We start from the raw sequence: 20473 nt of genomic DNA on the forward strand, positions 1-20473 counted from the left end.
TCCCACCACCCCATCATGAGATTCGCATAGCTTGGAGAGAAAGAAACTCCCATAGCGGTACCGCAGCATTGGGCATAGATTTTTTTGTTAAATAAGAAAACATTATTGTACAGGCACATGGTGATCATTTCAATCAGCATCTTGGAATGCTCTAATTCATTCATAGGCCTCTGTTTGAGAAAGTATTGGATAGCGTTCAGTCCCTTTTGATGATCAATTGAGGTGTGAAGTGACACCACGTCAATGATTACCAATAGGTAGGTTGGTTGCCATTCAGTATTCATGAGTATTCGCAGAAAGTCCCCAGTGTCCTTTATATAGGAACTCAAAGTTGTTACAAGGGGTGCTAGATAAAAGTCTACATACGTTGATATGTTTTCGTACAGGCTTCCACAGCTCGAGATGATTGGACGACCTGGTGGTTTGTTGAGTGTTTTGTGCACCTTTGGGAGGAAATAGATGGTTGGCATAGTTGGGTATTCAACCATTAAGAATCCTTTTTCATTTTCTGTCAACAGACCTTTCTCTTGCCACATGTTTAATTTTCTTTGTAGGTCTGATATTAGTGTATCTGTTGGGTCTTTTACCAGATTTTTGTAGTTTTTAATTACATTTAATTGGCGCATTGCTTCTTCTATGTAGTGCTGTTTGTCAAGCACTACAATGTTTCCGCCCTTGTCGGCCGGTTTGATTTCGATTTCATTGTTGTTCTTTAAAGATTGTATGGCCTTTCGTTCTTTTTTGGTTAGATTTTCCCGTTTATTCTTTGAGGTGACATTCCGCATGGTGTCTATTTCTCCCAATACCAGATCGTAAAAGATATCAATTTTGTTCCCTGGATGCAACGCTGGGCAAAACTTGGATTTTTTCTTGAATGTGGTTGGCATGCGTTTATTCAGTTGTAGCCCCATTTCCCCCAAGATTTGGGTATCTGTTAATTGAGAAGCATCTGTCTCATTTGCTAATTCATAAGCTGTTCTCAGGTGTGGTGCATCAGAGATTCTGTAAATTTCTGGGTTTTCAGGATCGAGCAGTCGGGTTTGATCTGAGTTCGCTTTGGGCGAGTGTCTGGCAAAGTATTTTTTTAGTTTTAATTTCCTTACATATTTGTATAAGTCTATTTTAGTTTCCATGGGGGTCCTGATGTTTCTCTGGGCAGAATGATAGTCCTTTGTTGAGAAGGGTTGTTTCAGATTGAGATAAGGTATATCTGGATAGGTTGATGACCAGATTTGGGATTTCACAGTTGTTACACTTTATTTCCTCACCACCGCGCGGTTCCTTAGATTGTATCTTCCGCTTGGGCCGCTTGCTTCTTCTTGTTTTCCTTGGTCTCTTGAGTGAGAGAATCCCCTTCCCCTTGCCCTGGTTCTCCCTGATCCACGTCCTCTTGGTTTGTCTCTGGGCGTCTGTTGCTCTTGATAGAGCAATTTCATCTCCTCTAAAAAAGAGAATTTGCGCAGGCCTGTTTGTCTTTGTTCTCCTTCGCCTGGATCTGATTCAGAGCCGCTTGTTGTATAGCCAGCACCTGTATCTACATTAGGTTGTGTCTCCCATTGTTGTTTATAAATTTCGAATTTTTTTGCAAATGTGAAGATGGTTCCAAATTCGTAGTCGTCCTCATCTCTACGAAACTTGCGTTGTTTCCTCTCCTGTACTTCTTCTTCATGTTTATCAAGATTGCGATCCATGTCAGCTCGTAGTTTTTTGATTACCTCACTGTTTTCACTTGATGCTGTGATTTGAGTCTCAAGTTCTGATATTTTCTGTTGTAGTTCATCTACGTCTTTTTTAGCATATTTGATAATTATATGCATCATGTTTTTGGAACACTCCATGTTGTTCCTGCCCCATTCTTCAAGCATTTCGGATTTCGTGTCTGGGTGGTTTGGGAGAGTGAAAATGCGAAGCCCTCTGGGTACCATGTCACATTCGATGTATTTTTCCAGAGTGATAATCTCCCAACTTCGTGAGGTTTCCTTGCGTAGTAATTTTTCAAGCTGCATGAATAGTTGTTTGATGGTGGTAATTTGGGGTTGCGATCTTTTGTCTGTTGAGTTGGCGTTTTTCGAAGCCCCTGTGCTTCTTTGAAACATGTTCTGCGCTTTGGATGTTCTCTTGGCAGCCCTTTCCTCCATGATGGCCCCAAAGTGCGAGACGCTGTGGGTTCTGTCACCAGTTGTATTTAACGCAGGCACTGTGTATAGCGCGTTTTTGAAGACGTTTTTCTGAGTTTGCGCTTTATTAGTCAGGACTTGAAAAGACACTCGTGATGGTTCTTTAGTGAGCGGGGATAAGCTAGATTTAACCCCGAGTCATGAACTTTTTAAACGATTCACATCAAGAGAGAAAGGAAACACTATGTATTTGTTTCCCAGCGTGTGTTTCAGTAACTATTTGACTGCGCTGTATTCTCGCTGCAGCGTATGTGACTCGCAAAGAAAGAAAAATTGCTCTTACCCGGGAGATTTCCGTCGTTATGGCGTCCTCCGACCCCAAATGGCAGCGCTCAACCTGGTTTCTTTAGTGCGTTCCGTCACTTTTGCTACTGCGGTTCCATTGATAGGCGTATGATTGTAGATGATGATTCCGATCACTTAGTGTCTGCCTGTAGTGGCCCCGGCTTCAATCATCCGCATGTTGTGCCTTCAGAGAAAGGTTTTTGGAACGGCAGTTTCTTCCGCTGGGCTCTCCTCTGTCCTGAACTAATCACTGAGCAAAATGTCCATTTGACAGTGGGAGCTCCTTAGCCAGCTGGTGCCCGCGTCGAGACCAGGACAGGGTCTCGTACGAAATCTTGCTCAAAGATGAAGTACACGGCACACCTCTTGATGATTTAGAGTGGTTTATTCAGTTCGTGACTGTCTCCTACGCGTTTCGAACCGTAGTTCCTGATCACGGTAGAGTGTTATTCTAGTCCTTTTTCAATTTCCTCTTAAATACACTTTGATTCTTTCTAGTGCATTCTGGGTTGAGTAGTTTTTACACACATATTTTTTTATATATATACATTTTTCACAAAACTTTATTGTTTATCGCGCTAGTTATTCTCTTATCTGAGTGGCGAGTTTGAGCACCAGAAAGCAGGGTAATTTGGATCTGGTTTTTACTTTTATCGAGTGACCTCCATGTTGTGATAGGCACGATCCACTTATAGTAGCGGACGTGCCAATATTGGTGACTTGTCCAATATATTTTATATGGTTACACATGGGGTAAGCTTACGAACTGAGTGTTCAAGGGTTGAGTGAGGTAATCAAAAAACTACGAGCTGACATGGATCGCAATCTTGATAAACATGAAGAAGAAGTACAGGAGAGGAAACAACGCAAGTTTCGTAGAGATGAGGACGACTACGAATTTGGAACCATCTTCACATTTGCAAAAAAATTCGAAACTTATAAACAACAATGGGAGACACAACCTAATGTAGATACAGGTGCTGGCTATACAACAAGCGGCTCTGAATCAGATCCAGGCGAAGGAGAACAAAGACAAACAGGCCTGCGCAAATTCTCTTTTTTAGAGGAGATGAAATTGCTCTATCAAGAGCAACAGACGCCCAGAGACAAACCAAGAGGACGTGGATCAGGGAGAACCAGGGCAAGGGGAAGGGGATTCTCTCACTCAAGAGACCAAGGAAAACAAGAAGAAGCAAGCGGCCCAAGCGGAAGATACAATCTAAGGAACCGCGCGGTGGTGAGGAAATAAAGTGTAACAACTGTGAAATCCCAAATCTGGTCATCAACCTATCCAGATATACCTTATCTCAATCTGAAACAACCCTTCTCAACAAAGGACTATCATTCTGCCCAGAGAAACATCAGGACCCCCTGGAAACCAAAATAGACTTATACAAATATGTAAGGAAATTAAAACTAAAAAAATACTTTGCCAGACACTCGCCCAAAGCGAACTCAGATCAAACCCGACTGCTCGATCCTGAAAACCCAGAAATGTACAGAATCTCTGATGCACCACACCTGAGAACAGCTTATGAATTAGCAAATGAGACAGATGCTTCTCAATTAACAGATACCCAAATCTTGGGGGAAATGGGGCTACAACTGAATAAACGCATGCCAACCACATTCAAGAAAAAATCCAAGTTTTGCCCAGCGTTGCATCCAGGGAACAAAATTGATATCTTTTACGATCTGGTATTGGGAGAAATAGACACCATGCGGAATGTCACCTCAAAGAATAAACGGGAAAATCTAACCAAAAAAGAACGAAGGGCCATACAATCTTTAAAGAACAACAATGAAATCGAAATCAAACCGGCCGACAAGGGCGGAAACATTGTAGTGCTTGACAAACAGCACTACATAGAAGAAGCAATGCGCCAATTAAATGTAATTAAAAACTACAAAAATCTGGTAAAAGACCCAACAGATAAACTAATATCAGACCTACAAAGAAAATTAAACATGTGGCAAGAGAAAGGTCTGTTGACAGAAAATGAAAAAGGATTCTTAATGGTTGAATACCCAATTATGCCAACCATCTATTTCCTCCCAAAGGTGCACAAAACACTCAACAAACCACCAGGTCGTCCAATCATCTCGAGCTGTGGAAGCCTGTACGAAAACATATCAACGTATGTAGACTTTTATCTAGCACCCCTTGTAACAACTTTGAGTTCCTATATAAAGGACACTGGGGACTTTCTGCGAATACTCATGAATACTGAATGGCAACCAACCTACCTATTGGTAACCATTGACGTGGTGTCACTTTACACCTCAATTGATCATCAAAAGGGACTGAACGCTATCCAATACTTTCTCAAACAGAGGCCTATGAATGAATTAGAGCATTCCAAGATGCTGATTGAAATGATCACCATGTGCCTGTACAATAATGTTTTCTTATTTAACAAAAAAATCTATGCCCAATGCTGCGGTACCGCTATGGGAGTTTCTTTCTCTCCAAACTATGCGAATCTCATGATGGGGTGGTGGGAGAGGAACATAGCTTGGAGAGAGGAAAACGACCATCACATGTCAAACGTAGCCCTTTGGTTACGATTCATAGATGATCTATTTGTACTATGGAGAGGAACTGAGAAACAATTTCAAGATTTCTTCGAGGAGCTCAACGAGAATGATGTAGGTTTAAAATTCACTTACAACATAAGCCCGAAAGAAATCGAATTCCTAGACACGAAGGTATACGTCAAGGACAACCAATTGCACACTACAGTCTACCGCAAAAAAACAGCAACAAATAGTCTGCTCCATGGATTAAGCTTTCATCCCCAAGCACTGAAGAAAAGTATACCTTACGGTGAACTTTTGCGGATGAAAAGAAACTGCTCGGAGGAGCAGGAAATGGAAGAGAAATTTGAAGAAACAAAAGAACGCTTCAAACAACGTGGATATAAATATGCAGACATAAGACGAGGCGAAATGAAAGCAAGACAAAAAACAAGAGCGGACACATTACTGACCAAAAAAGAACAAAGGAGCAGTCAAGAGAACAGCACAGACACAGATGACAATCCAGACAGTCCAAAAAGTATTAGAAAATCCAATAACAATCAACCACGACTAATACTCACCTACAGCAAAGAGAGCTATGAAATTCAAAAAAGAATAACCAAATACTGGAATGTACTCAAAAAAGATCCAGACATAGGAAACTCCATTGGAGATCGGCCTTTGGTCTCATTCAGGAGGGCGCCGAATCTCACTGACCACTTGATCAGAAGCCACTTCGAAAACAAAAAACCGGAAACTTGGCTACAGATGAGATCTAAGGGGTTCACCAAATGCACATCCTGCAAGGCATGCAAAATCGGCAAAAATCTGAAAAACTTGAGTGACCCAACGGGCAAAACCTTTGAAATAAAGGAAACCATCACATGTGAATCTACACATGTAGTATACATTCTCCAATGCTATTGTGGAAAACAATATATAGGGAGTACGATCTGTCCCCTCAAGAAACGGATATTGGAACACATCCGAGCGATACAAAATATGGACAATACATACGCAATCGCGAAACACATGACCATGCACAAGGACAAAACATGGCTAGACATTAAATACTCAGGACTAATAACAGTTCCAACAAATGAACGTGGAGGGAACCGAGTACAAAAACTACGCCGCCTAGAGTCCAGTATGATCATGAGGTTCAGAACAAAACAACCGCTGGGCCTTAATGGGGATGAGGAGATGTATGTTCACCTTTGAAACTGATTGGAAAAAGAAGGAGAGACAAGAAACAAAAAAGAACAAAAAGCCCAACAGCACTCAGCTTCCTGAAATCAAATTTGCTCTGTTGATGAACTCTTAATAACATGCTTGCAGTAAAATTGTGTGCACACATCCTGACTGTGTTGATAAAGTTAACAATACCTACACAGCAGTCGCATCAACAACAATGATGCTCGCACATTCTCTATCTGACCGGTGACATGAGTAATTGAAAGCAAAGTAAGGGGCACTCAGCCCATCAACCCTTGAACACTCAGTTCGTAAGCTTACCCCATGTGTAACCATATCAAATATATTGGACAAGTCACCAATATTGGCACGTCCGCTACTATAAGTGGATTGTGCCTATCACAACATGGAGGTCACTCGATAAAAGTAAAAACCAGATCCAAATTACCCTGCTTTCTGGTGCTCAAACTCGCCACTCAGATAAGAGAATGACTAGCGCGATAAACAATAAAGTTTTGTGAAAAATGTATATATATAAAAAAATATGTGTGTAAAAACTACTCAACCCAGAATGCACTAGAAAGAATCAAAGTGTATTTAAGAGGAAATTGAAAAAGGACTAGAATAACACTCTACCGTGATCAGGAACTACGGTTCGAAACGCGTAGGAGACAGTCACGAACTGAATAAACCACTCTAAATCATCAAGAGGTGTGCCGTGTACTTCATCTTTGAGCAAGATTTCGTACGAGACCCTGTCCTGGTCTCGACGCGGGCACCAGCTGGCTAAGGAGCTCCCACTGTCAAATGGACATTTTGCTCAGTGATATATATATATATATATATATATATATATATATATTCACAACCAACACCGGCATTCGAAAATCTTCTTGCCAGAAACGACACTGCAGTTCCAAGCGGTCAAGTAACTTTTTTGCTCAATTGATTTCTGGGCTATGTTTTTTTGTTTTTTTTGTCAAGTAACTTTTTTATTTAATTGATTTCTGGGCTATGACGTGTTTCGGCAGGATGCCCTGCCTTGTTCACACACCAAGCCTCAGTACATTCTTTGTTTTTAAACCTACTTTTTAATCACGTGATAACAAACATAAACAACATACTTCAAGATACATCGTAATTTCCCATACAAAGGTTTCACAATTGCTGAATTTACAAATCAGTTGAGTTTGATTTTCAACGCATTGGTTGGCATATACTTTTTCTTTTAGGGAAAAATATGCCTCGATTTACAACCAGTGTGTTACAATAAATCATTTAAATTAAGGTCAAGAACAGGACCCACAGCGGCAAGTGCCTGAAATTTCATATAGGAATCGCTAGGTAATCCTAATGCCTTGTAATATTAAAGTGCAAGTGCTAATATTACGGATTCTTTGTATAAAGTGCAGGTGCTAAGTATCATGTATGTTAAACTGGTGAAGGCGAATTAAAAAAAGTATGTAGAGGTGGTCATTTGATTGTATGTTAATGTCTACTGATTGTGCTGTACCTTTTCATATCTTCGTCTATTCGTGCTCATATCTAATCTTAAAGGAGTCAAGAAAGTGCTAGTGCTTCAGTGCAAATTGCTGTCTTAAAGTGCAAATGCATCACTCAAAGGTCTTCTTACGATTGCAGCATCATTCTCACTGGAAAGTTCCTTTATTTCGGGAATAGACAAAGATTCCCTCTTGTTGTTACTATTGTAAAGTGCACGTGCCTCTGTACATAATATTTATATAAAATCCAGATACAATATTAAGAAAGCACTATAAAATAACAGCATGAAGTGCAGGTACTTCTGTAGGGACAGTTGATTTTGACACACAACACATATTATTCCATAAATAATATTCACTAGCAGCACAATATATACAGTCAAATCAATCAAAACTCTACATGGGATTCCTAAAACACTCAATATAAAGGAGTCACCACTCTGGGACAAGGTATAAAACTAAGTAGATTTTGTGGAAAGTATCCATCCATAGCATAAAAAATTGTTAAAAACATCAAAATGGGAGTACAGACATAATTATCCTAATACTCTTTGGTTTCACATTCTTCTGGAGGTGGATCAGTATCTTATACACTTTCATCTTTCATTCAAGATGGACATGCAAGTCTTCATCAGAATTCAAAACACGAGGAGTCTTGCAATCAAACATTAATATGTTTCGGGACTCGAGCTGCCTCAACTTTCCTTCTCAATTCCCCCCTGGTCTCTTTTTGGGGACAGAGTCCACTACAAAAGAAGTTAACTCCTCAACCTTGCCAGCATGAACATCATTTATATGTCGGGCAACTGGGTAAGACTGGTCCTTGTTTTTCACTGCCCTGAGGTGCTGGAGGATCCTTACATGGGCCATGTGAATTGTACTGCCCACATATACCATCGGACAAGTGCATTGGAGCGCGTACACTACATAATCACTTTTACAGTTAAAAAACATGGAATTTTCCAAGATTTGTTCATTAAGGGCAGCTGTATCTCCTTCTTGTTTATTCCATGCTTGCAAGACTTACACTTACGGCACTTGTTAAAACCAGGATTAGCCTTCAACCAGCTCTCAGTTTCAATTACCTCGCGGCTGCTGTTTACCAATTTTTGTCTAATCAACTTAGCTCTTCTAAACTAGACAAGAGGTATGCGTGTAACTAAGCTGTTCAATGTGAGATCACCTTTAACCAGGTGCCAATGCCTTTTCATGCAGTCTCTCACCCTTACATGATAGGCATTGTACCCGGTTATCATTCTGATATCCTGTTTTGAATCTCCAATTTGTTCCTTCTCTCGTTTTTTGAATAAGATATCTTCTCTGGATAATCCATCTACTTTATCTACTGCTTGATTTAAAACTTGATGATTGTACCCCCTCTCCCATAATCTATATGTCAAGTCAGTTTGTGCTTGCTTGAGTGAGCTTGTTTCGCTACAATATCTCTTCATGCAGAGCTGTTCCGCATAGGGGATACTCTGTTTTAACTTTTGGGGGTGGAAACTACTTGACGTAAAATAGAGTTTCCTGCAGGAGGTTTTCTAAAAGTGCGCGAGTGCAAGCTGCCATCCTTGATAAAAATTTCCAAGTCTAAAAAGTGCACTAGTGAATCACTGATGGTACTGGTAAAGGTCAGGTTTAGTGTGTTATCATTGAGAGCCGTCAAAAAGATATTTGCCCTCTCCTCTGACCCCCTCCAAATGATGAAGAAGTCATCAATTTATCGGCACCAGACGTTTATGTTCTCATTCCACTCTGTTTTGTGTATGACCCTGAGCACCCGCTCCTCTCACCTGCCCATGTGAAGATTCGCATAGCTGGGGGCAAAGCAGGTGCCCATGGCCGTACCCCTGAGTTGCCCGTAGGTGTCATTCCCGAACAGGAAGAAGTTTTTTTCTAAACACAGTTCAGCCATTTTAATTAACAATTCCGAGTGTTGGAATACATGTATGGGTCTGGTGCCCAAAAAATGCCTAAGAGCCCTTAGGCCATCTCGGTGTGCGATGCTCGTGTATAACGAGGCTACATCTAAGGTTATTAGCAGGTCACCTTCTTCCCACTGTACATTGTGTACTTTTCTCAGAAAATCCCTGGTGTCCTGTATGTAGGATGGCAGGGTTTTCACTATGTCTTATAGGAGGTGATCTAAAAACCTAGAAGAGGTCTCAAACAGGCTCCCATTGGCAGATAGTATAGGCCTACCTGGAGGGGACTGCATATTTTTATGGACTTTGGGTATTAAGTACAATATAGGAGTTACTGGGTTATTTACTTTTAAATATTGATACTCTCCTTCTGTTATGAGTCCCATTGCCCTCCATCTCGCTAGTTCTTTGTGATACTTGATTTTGACCTCAAGCAGGTTACTTTGTGGGACTCGTTGATAGCATTCAGTGTCTCTTAGTTGTAGTCTCGCCTCTTCATAGTACTTGTCCAGGGGCCATAGGGCCACGTTGCCCCCTTTGTCAGATTGTCGGATCACAATATCTGTCCTCGATCTTATTTTGTCCATGATCTGTGCATAGTTCCTTTCCTTGTTTATTTTTGTTGTACTTCTTACTGGATTCTTAAGAAAGTTCTTTGAGGTCCTTAATTACTCGATCCGAAAACAGGTCTATCGAATCCTTAGGGAGAGTTGGTACAAAAGTTGATTTCTTTTTTAATTCAATCAAAGTGGTTCCATGGATGTCTATACCTAGTCTGTCCGCAGCGTCTTTACACAATATTTCCATGTCAGGATCTTCATTATTTCTCACCAATTCATCCAAGTCCCTCAGTAGGTTCAGATCGTCTACTACCAGGTTACTTTGAATCTCTGGCTCCAAACTCTCTATTGCATGTTTTTTTCTACTCGGTTTGTTGCTAAAATATTTTATTTATTTTAGTTTTCTCACATATTTGAAAAAATCTATTCGAGTTTCTGCGTAATTAAAATTGGTTCATCTGCAGTAGGACAGGCCTAGGGATAGAGTATTCGTCTCAGTTTTGGAATGTCACATTCATTGCGGGCTGTGAAAATGTGTGCCAGGTGACATTGCTTTTAGGGAAATGCCTAGCGTGATCAACAGGATCAGCAGTCTGGGAGGTATGCGGAAAGATGTGCAAGACTCTAAGGTAGATATTGCAGGAGACAAGGTGGGGTAACAAGAGCTAGTAATGGGGAGTGAGCTGAGGTATGCTGGGGTAAGCATGGACGTTAATAGGAGTGCAAGAGTGAAGCTGGGAGAGCTAGGGTGACTTTGGTTAGGAGATGAGTCCTTTTTGTTCAAAACCTTCTTGAGGGTAGGTAAGATCTCATCCAGTAAAGCTAGTTTGTTATTTAAGAAATAAATTAGAATGCTCCCATTGTTATATAGAGATATGGTAACGTATAGTCTGCAGAAGGGCGAGGTAGATACTGATAGTCTAAGACCATAAGATGTTTTCCAGGAGTTGGTGAGCATGGAATACAGGGCATTCCTCGACTGTGCACATCTTTTTGTGTAGAAGATGAGGTCACTGATTAATGTTTACTTACTAGAGCAGAAGTATGGGACAGAGATAAGGGGTTAAGAGTGGGATTTGCAGAGTCAGTATTTTAATCTTTTAGATGCATTTCTGGAGAGATTAGGAGGGCACTTAATTGTGAAGGAATTTAAGCCCATAGGTTCTAATTTTAGGTCCATTGCTCTTGGAGAGATAGGACCTATGAATAGAGAGCAGGTACATCCCAATGGGGATGAGGAGTAAATGTCCGAGAGGGAGGGTCCAAAATGGTTCCAGATCACTCTCCTGTATCATAGGGTGACGGAGAATGCAACATGTGGATTGGTCAGATACATCAAGCGATCCCTTAAGGAAAAGAGTGGTTACCAAAGAAAAACAAGGGAAAGGGTATAATGCAGGGACTATGTGCTTGCGATTTCAGAGCCAATGGTAGAACACGATTGTGATGGTAGCATACAGTGAGTGTGACCAGCTACGCCATGGGGCTTCCAAATTATAGTGAACAATTCAAACCAGAGGCATTCAAAGATGGCCGCACCATTTTGAAAGGTTTCATACAGGTAGGAGAGTCTTAGTTCTTCTTTAGTTTCAAATAAAAGTCTCATGGGTTGAGTCCTATCTCAATTTCCATTCTAGAGGAGGGGGCCGGCATCTTTGGGACATAAATCAAGTAGGGAGAGAAAGGACTGACAAAATGGAGTATTGGCCTCCATGGGCCCCACAGACTAATACTGGGTCCCTACGACAGGTTCAGGGCATGCCAGGGGTCACCACACTCCAAGGACCTGACCGCAGGCTCTAGAGAAAGGGAGCACAACCCGTCCCGATTGTCGAAAGCACCAGGACGACACTGGGAGATCTGGTGAGGACTATGATTACTCTGTGGGCAGACGAAAGGCGACAATGAATATGCAGAAGGTTCCAGGAGAAGAAGGACTGCAGTAGCCAAGGGGAACAAGGACATTGGCCATACAGAGTCTCCAGCACTTATCCGACCCCTAACCACGTTCTATGCTGAAACCAAGAGCGTAGGTTCCCAGCAAGCTGGCAGGGTGCTGCCGGCTAGTGAGGAAGAGCAGCTACATCAAAAGGAAGTCCTGCACTGGAAATAGCCCCGCAGAGTAGGCTGGCGTGGGCTGCAGCTCAGGAGCAGGGTGGGGCACTCACCGGGTTTCCAATGCGCCAACAAAGAGTCCAAGCCGTTATCGAGTCAGCCCTCGCTCAGCTCCGCCAGTCGCTGTGGCAGGCTAGAGCGCTAACCAGGCAACAGGTAGAGGTATCCTGCCTCAGGCAGCATGGTCGCCCCTGATTTAGCTATGTGTGATGAAATTAGGTTCATATTTTGATGGTTTGCTAATGGGGATGATTTTCCTAGATCCTCTTTGTAGAGAGGTCACTTCCTCTCGGTACATGCTGATGCTCTCCAGCAAGTTCAAGTCAATCAACCTTGCCAAACTCTAAATGCTTATTTACATTAAACTGAACCTGGTTGTTGCTAACAGCAAAGTCTAACGGAAACTAAACTGTTTTAAAGTGAATAAACTCCTTTTCTGCAGGGGGTTTCTATATCGAATATAGATTTAATGTTGATTAGAGCAGGTGCTCATGTGACGCAACATGGTGCAAACAGCAGTGAAGAGTAAGGCACTGTGTGATCTCATTTGCTGATGGCATATTGGCGCAGGCACGGCCGATGACATAGGAGTGCGACTCTTAGTAGTGCAATAATTTTATTTTGGGTTACACAGTGCCTTAGTAACTCATGCAGCTCTGTGCTGCAATTTTTTTTAACAAAATCTGGGCCTATGTTTGCTTAATTTGTTCATCTTTCCAGCACTTCCTCCCTCTTCTTGTATTCCTTGGCGGGTTATGGAGTAAATTTCCACAGAGTCAGAATTTAGCTCTGCAGGTGGATGCCAAGGAGTCTGCAGTGCAGTGCCAGAGGCTTTCCTAAATGTTTGCACTGATCTTCTGCAAACATGTCTGGGAAAAGTCTCTTGACATTTGTGCCACGTGACCATAACAGACATAAATTCACATCATAAAGTTGAATTAGGGACATCCTTTCATGGTCTATATATACATAATTATTTTAAGGATGGGATTCGATTCTAAACGTACTACTTTTACTACATGTAAACAAAGCAAGTCAGCATTCTAGCCTTTGTGAATAGTAGCACACCAAATCCTCAGCTTCAAAACAGTGGACTCTCAAAGTCAATACACAATCAATAAGCATTTGTATAGCGCAGCACTGTCACTCTTAGGGGTATCTGTGTTCTGTGGATGCAACGTCAGAATTAAGGTCAGAAACTAGCAGAAAGAGACAAAATAAAGGGCAGAAACAAACAGAAAGAGGCAAAATCGAGGTCAGAAAACGAACAGAAAGAGGCAGAATAAAGGTCACAAACAAACTGAAAGAGGCAGAATAAAGGTCAAAAACTAGCAGAAAGAGGCAAAATAACGGGCAGAACAAGCAGAAATAAGCAAAATAGAGGGCAGGAGCGAGCAGCGAGCAGGGAAGAGGCAGACAAACAAGCAGAGGAGGTACAGAGCCGAAGACAGCAGAGGGTAGCGGACTGCGGGCAAGTTGGACAGGAGGACCGTTACAGAGGGAGCTGGCACGAGGAGCATGATTCTTGGGGACATAAAGTATTCTGGAACTCACCCAGCATTTGTTTATGGTGGGGTGCATCTTGCATTCCTCCTCCAGATTTACATATACATGCACGCTTTACAATTGCAAGCACTTTCTTTCACTGACGATAGTGCCTGGGAGTAAAGACCTTCCCGCACTCAAGAATTGGCTGCGATATCATAGCCGTTCAAAACACAACCATGGTGTACTGTGCCTCTGCTGATAGTAGCCTACACCAAAAACAGGGCACTGGTGCACTCACTCAGCAGACACGTGCCTCAATTCATGAGGGTTGCACTGGCGCTTGTAGAACCAAATATGTAACAGGAAAAACTAAACTGCAATTCCCAGAATGCAAAAGGTCATGGGTTGAAACGTCAGAGCAGGCTGGCGGTATCACACTAGTAGGATTACTATACAGTCCCACGTTATAAAGAAACCAAGTAATGAGTCTTGCCCTTTTTCTGTAATAATTGTTAGCAGATATGTAGGTCCATTTGGTTCACATGAAGCAAGCGAAGACTACGACTACCAGAATGCAGTGAATTCTTAAACAAAAGGACTTGAAATGTGGTGACATGGATTAATCTGATAAACCTGCACACATAGGGATGGCTCCATGTCACCGGGACACCACTTTTCCATTCCTGGACTTTGCTTTTAACATGCAGCCCCTTCAGCACAGTAGTGCCCCCAACACACTGAGAGACCCCTAACACTTCAAGAAGGGCACTATTCAGCCCAAGGCCAGAGAATATCTGTGAGATATCGGCCCATCATTTTGCGTTACGCCACAGTATCATGTGTGTTGGTACAATTGGCTCAATTAAAACGAATTAAAACTACAGCTCCCAGAATGCACTATGTTAAATAAAAACCCAGAACTAGAAAATGTATGTCCCAGTGACATAGAGTCATCTGGTGACCATATGTGCATAAGATACGGGGTGGTTAATTGCAACATATGGGTTCACCCGTTTCCTGTGAGTCTGACTATGACTTCACCTAGGAAAATGTACCTCTCTTTCTTACACTATGCAACCTTTAACTAGAAGGCTAGAAACTACAGACCACTTGTTACTTCACTACTAAAAGCGGAAAGTGTGTCTCCTACTTAACTGAGATAAACAGTGGTTTGAGAACTATTAGCCATTTGTGTAACCCACGCCGCATTAGAAAGTGAACTGTCTTTTGGGGCTTATGGATCAGGTAGTATTGATACACAACTCACTGGTTCTTCTGTTAGCCACCTCGGAAGGATGAAGAGAGAAGACATGTGATACTTGATAAGGAGGACCATAAATTTGCATCCATGGGCTTCCAAGAAATATCTAGTGCATTCTGGGAGTTGTAGTCTTGGAGCACTTGTACTGAGCTAATGGGCTAGCACACCAGATTACAACAGTTAGTAAATGGGCAGCACAGGATTCTCAAGTGGCCCATGTTAATGCGTATGTAGGTTATCCAGTCCAGGTTTTGGCATGGCATTCTATGCTCCTATTTCATAATGTGATCAACAGGACTATAATTGCCAGATTTCCGAGAAACAACCTGGCCAGGAGGAGCTGTACACGCATGAGCCTGGGAAACATGAGCGCCCTGAAAAACCTGCTTGGCTACATAGTGGCCCTGGTGAAGGAGTGATCTGAGCTGCTAATATTCAAACCTGGGACCTGCAGCATACATCCATGTCACTGCAGCAGGCGCTCAACCCACCTATCTGAGCGCGGCCTAGGCTAAGGCCCCCTGCGGAACAGCCCTGCCTCTGTTCCCGCCGCACACTGGCCTCTTTGATGACTCGAGAGCAGCTCTCCTGCCGCCCTAGCCCGCCTGCCAATTTGGGAACTTGCGGATTCCGTGTTCCCTTTAGGGAATGATCATTTGCAAAGACCTTTTTTATGAAAAGTTAAAAAAAATGGGTGAATGGAACCATTTTGAGGCAGAAAAAATAACTCTTAAACCCTGAAATAGTAAACGGCCGCTCCTCAAACGCCCGAAGTTGTTGCAGTGCGAGGGACAGCGCAGGAGCGCGGCCGTCGACGAGCCCGAGTCGAAGCGGAGGTCGGATGGAAACGGATTAAACGGCCGACCGAGCTGCATGTTCCCGTGACGAGAAAACACGCAGCGTCGTGGAATCGGCGTGACGCAGGAGTGGACGTTGAACCTTCCAGAAGCTTCTCCGGTGCAATAGGAGCAGCGCGCCTTGAGGTACAGTCGTGCAAATGGAACTGCCAATGGGCGCGTCCTTGGGACTCCGAAAAGAATATTAATCAGGAGCCAATAGGGTATGACGTCTGTAGACTTCATTCGGTTCCATGAATTGCCGGACCGGAAGGCCGGTAACTCTTGCAAATGTTTCGAAGTGACTATAACCACTCAAGCAGACGAGCTATGACACGGTTGTTGCCTCTGGCACGGATTAGTTGCCTCTATTGTACGACCTGGTGAATATAACTACCTCTTTCCTGGAACTTAAGACGTCGGTTGGTCCACTTTGAACATTTATATGAGAAACTGGACTTTTGCAGACATTCTGCGTTTACATTTTAACATATGTATGTCTGCAAGATATACGAAAAGGGGTGGTAGTCCAAATGACTGGCACATCAAGCTGATTTCGATGATTGCGATCCCGTTGAAGATATCTCACCGAGGATGGGTCGACGAGGGCTGCTGGCGTGGGTTTTGCGCTTGGCAATTTTGCTTGTGGTGCTTCGTCTTGCCATGTCAGTCTTGTCCATGTTGACCTGCACTCTACACTTTCCAAACGAGAGTCTGACGTCAGCGAGAGTCAACAGACCAACAGGGAAGGAAGGACATCGGTCGATGCAGGAGGACCGTGACGAGCAGCACCATAACTACGTCACCAGCCTCAAGAGGCAGATTGCGCACTTGAAGGACGAGCTTCAGGCACACGACCAACGCCTGAAAAACATGCATGGGCCCCAAAGTGACTCGCTGGCTGTTGGTTTTGAAAAAGGCAGCCCTGAGGAAACCCAAACTGGCCTTCTTGAGTTCTTACGCTCCCAAGTTGAGAAGGCTGAAGTCCGCTCTGGTATGAAGTTGCCAAGTGAATATGCTGCTGTGCCTTTCGAAAGCTTTACCCTTGAGCGAGTCTATCAGTTGGAAATGGGACTGACTCGTCATCCGGAGGAAAAACTTATAAGGCAAGATAAGAAGGATGAGCTGGCTGAAGTTATCCGGGCTGCCGTGGAGACTCTCAATAGTCCAGATGATGAAAGCAATGTCAGCCACCATAAATATTCCAACTCCGATTTCATCGAAGGCATTTACCGGACGGAAAGGGACAAAGGTACCCTGTATGAACTGACCTTCAAAGGAAAGCAGAAACATGAATTTAAGCGCCTCGCACTATTCAGACCCTTCGGCCCCATCATAACGGTGAAGCATGAAGAAATCAATGCCGTGAGCGTGCTCATAAATATCATCGTCCCATTGGCCAAACGGGCAGACAAGTTTCAACAATTCATGCACAATTTCCATCGAGTATGCATCCAGCAAGATGGCCGAGTCCACCTCACCGTAGTCTACTTTGGAAAGGACCAGGCACAGGAAGTAAAGGCTATACTCGAAAATAAGGCCAAATCTGCTAATTTTAAGAACTTCACTTTTATCCAGTTGAATGAAGAGTTCTCCAGGGGTAAAGGGTTAGATGTCGGAGCTCGAGCTTGGAAAGGCCCTAATGTGCTGCTTTTTTTCTGCGATGTTGACATATACTTTACAGCAGAGTTCCTCAACACCTGCAGGTTGAACGCACAGCCAGGGAAGCGCGTGTTTTATCCAGTACTCTTTAGTCAGTACAATCCTTCCATCGTCTATGGACGCCGGGATGCTATTCCCTCAGTTGAGCAACAGGTGGTTATAAGGAAGGACACTGGGTTTTGGAGAGACTTTGGGTTTGGTATGACCTGTCAGTACCGTTCAGATTTCATTAACATAGGTGGGTTTGACCTGCACATCAAAGGCTGGGGTGGAGAAGATGTGCAGCTCTACCGCAAGTACCTGCATAGTAGCCTGATGGTGATCCGAACGCCAGTGCGGGGACTCTTCCACCTTTGGCATGAGAAGCGGTGTCCGGACGAGCTGGCTCCGGAGCAGTACAAGATGTGCGTGCAGTCCAGAGCTGTGAACGAGGCCTCCCACGGCCAGCTCGGGATGCTGGTCTTCAGGCGCCAGATCGAGGCGCACCTGCACAAACTCAAACACAAAGGAGGAGCTAAAAAACCATAAAGGCCAATGGACTGTTTCTCAAAATGGTGGCGTTTGGTGTAAAGGTCTCAAGCTTCACCTGCTGAGTGTGAGCTTCATGTCTTGGAGCGCAGCTGTCTTTGTGGACCTCTTCGATGCCCTTTGACTTTAATGAAATCTTGCTACTTGAGAAATCGTGGTTCTTGGCCCCCATCCGTGACCCAATTAGCTTTAATGGTTTCTTACTACTTGAAAGGTAGTGTCATGATTTGCCAGGCTCTCCCACCTCCTCAATGGTCTTCGGTGTTGTATGAGTCTCAAGTGTGAGTGAGCACAGCCTAACTTTTAATCTGCATCAAGTGCACTATTTTCATTCTTTAAGTTGTCCCCCACATGGGACTTCTGAGTACTCTATTAAAACCTTGACTTTTGTCCTCAGGCTCTCAAATCGTTTGCCATTCGGATATCAGTAGAAGCTTGAACATTAACATAATCAACAATGAAGTGGAAAACAAACCAAAGAAAGAATTAAGTGGAACGTAAAAATTTTTTTAAACTCACAGCTTTATTTGAACTAGACTTTGCCTCTAGCCAAAGAGCAGAACCTATTGCACTCCATAGACAGCAAACCGAAACCAAGAACTACAAGAAAGCAAAGAAAAGGCAAAAATCAATACCATTAGTAAAACCAAGCTATCAATGTAAAAAATAACTTTAAACATTGATGACTAGTGAAAAGTGAAAACAGCTCAGAAATAACATCATTTTCTACGTAAAAACGGCCACTGTCGTCTTTATGAATTATTAAGTGCACTTTTCTGTGATTAAAAAAATCTGAAACGGAAATTGTCACTGAGGGCTTCACTCTCAAGGAAAATAAAAACACCAGAGAAGAAAATTAGAAATGCTCAAGTAAAATCTTGTCTGTTCAATAGCAGGGGACTTGGTTGTTGATTCATAGTTGCCAGGTCCTTCCCGTCACGTGACACCTTCAGCCACGCCTAGCATTACAGCCTAAAGCCCTTTATTTATGGCACTTGTAGTTCCACTTTTACCATTATACAGATTGGTTTGCAAGTCCAAGCATGCAGCCTGCTGTTAGATGATACAAGATGACATGAGAATCCTGGGTAGGGGCGTCTCCATGTTTTTGCAGAGCCACGCAGAAACCATAAGAGTCAGGAAAATATGAAAAGGTTGCTTACTGTGTGTAAATAGATGCAGCTAAGACCTTTCAGGGCGTTTAGTGTAGATGGAAAGCAGAAAGGTTCGCAACTTTCCCAGTTCCTTGTGTGAGTAGCTCAACCAGTCTGTGTATTTTTTTGCATTCTGGGACTCGTAGTCCTTGTTTTATAATGATGTCCAGAGAACTACGTATCCCAGAATGCAATGAAAAATACCTGGACTGGGTGACATACTTACACATGGAACAGGGAAACTTGAGAGCTGTGAACTAGCACCGTGATGTGTATGAGCTCTTAAGTTAGAGCACGTTTTAATGAACTCTGTGTGTTGGACTTTTAGGACTGTACATTAAATGTGAAACAAGAAACTACAGCTTCTGGAATGCTAAGTATTGATGTTGGTGACTAAAAAGCCAGGACTAGCTGAAGATTTTGCGAGTGATAATGGTCCACTTGACTGTCCAGCAGCAGGTCCTAGGGGATCAAAAACACATTTTTCAAGGCTATTTTGCAGCCCTGTCAATTGTCTCTTTGTTCTAAACTAGTAAAACTTTGCATTGTGGGACTGTTAGTTTTACTTTTCCTCTTTGTGCGGCCGAACAAGTCCCATAATCATTAACTATACAGTGATGGCTGACAGAAGGGGAATCTCTTAATATGGGAACTCCGGGCAGCTATGTCTCTTGGGTGACCACATTTCTATAGTAAAAAACCTGGCCCACTAATGCACATTTCCATTTGCGAGAAGGCCCGGAGTCAAATAATGTCAGTGACAGGGGAAGAGGTGTCCAGCGTAGGTCCCAGAGGGCTGCATCCATTCCAGATTTTCAGGACAGGCACCGTGTCAAGAAATTCTATTTAGAATCACCTAAAGTAAATCTATCTAATGTGGCTATGCTGAAAGTACCCCATGGATTCGACCCTCCTGGACCTGCGTTGGACACTCATGCCACACGCATATGTATTCCCGAATTGATTCTTCTGTAATTATAGATACATTGGTTAGTCTATGTGAAAAGTGTTAGTGGTTTGTTTAAAACTGTGTCCCCATACAACCATTCCGCACAACTTCTTAGAAATATGCATCCTCATAAGTTTCAAGCAGATTGGGTGGTGGCGGGGCAGAGGGGGTTGCTTTCGAGTGACAGGGTGTTTGGAAACGCTACAGCGTTCAGATGTGATTAATTAGTTCATGATCCACCAGAAGTGTTCTTCGTGTTCCTGGAATCAAGTGAAGGTGGGGGGAGAGGGGGCTAGATAGAAACCGTCTCTATTCTT

At 43.0% G+C, this 20473-nt stretch overlaps 1 protein-coding gene across 1 annotated transcript; it reads left to right on the plus strand.

Annotated features, from left to right (window-relative positions):
• Positions 1-15660: 15660 nt before the first annotated feature.
• CSGALNACT1 (chondroitin sulfate N-acetylgalactosaminyltransferase 1) lies at positions 15661-18943 on the plus strand. Its single transcript, XM_085643804.1, has one exon. It carries the CDS (start codon positions 16458-16460, stop codon positions 18051-18053), a length of 1596 nt encoding a protein of 531 aa, XP_085499930.1. The 5' UTR covers positions 15661-16457; the 3' UTR covers positions 18054-18943.
• The last annotated feature ends 1530 nt before the right edge of the window (positions 18944-20473 follow it).

Source organism: Triturus cristatus, chromosome 3_1 (genome assembly GCF_964204655.1).
Source record: "Triturus cristatus chromosome 3_1, aTriCri1.1, whole genome shotgun sequence".
Lineage (NCBI taxonomy): Eukaryota > Metazoa > Chordata > Amphibia > Caudata > Salamandridae > Triturus > Triturus cristatus.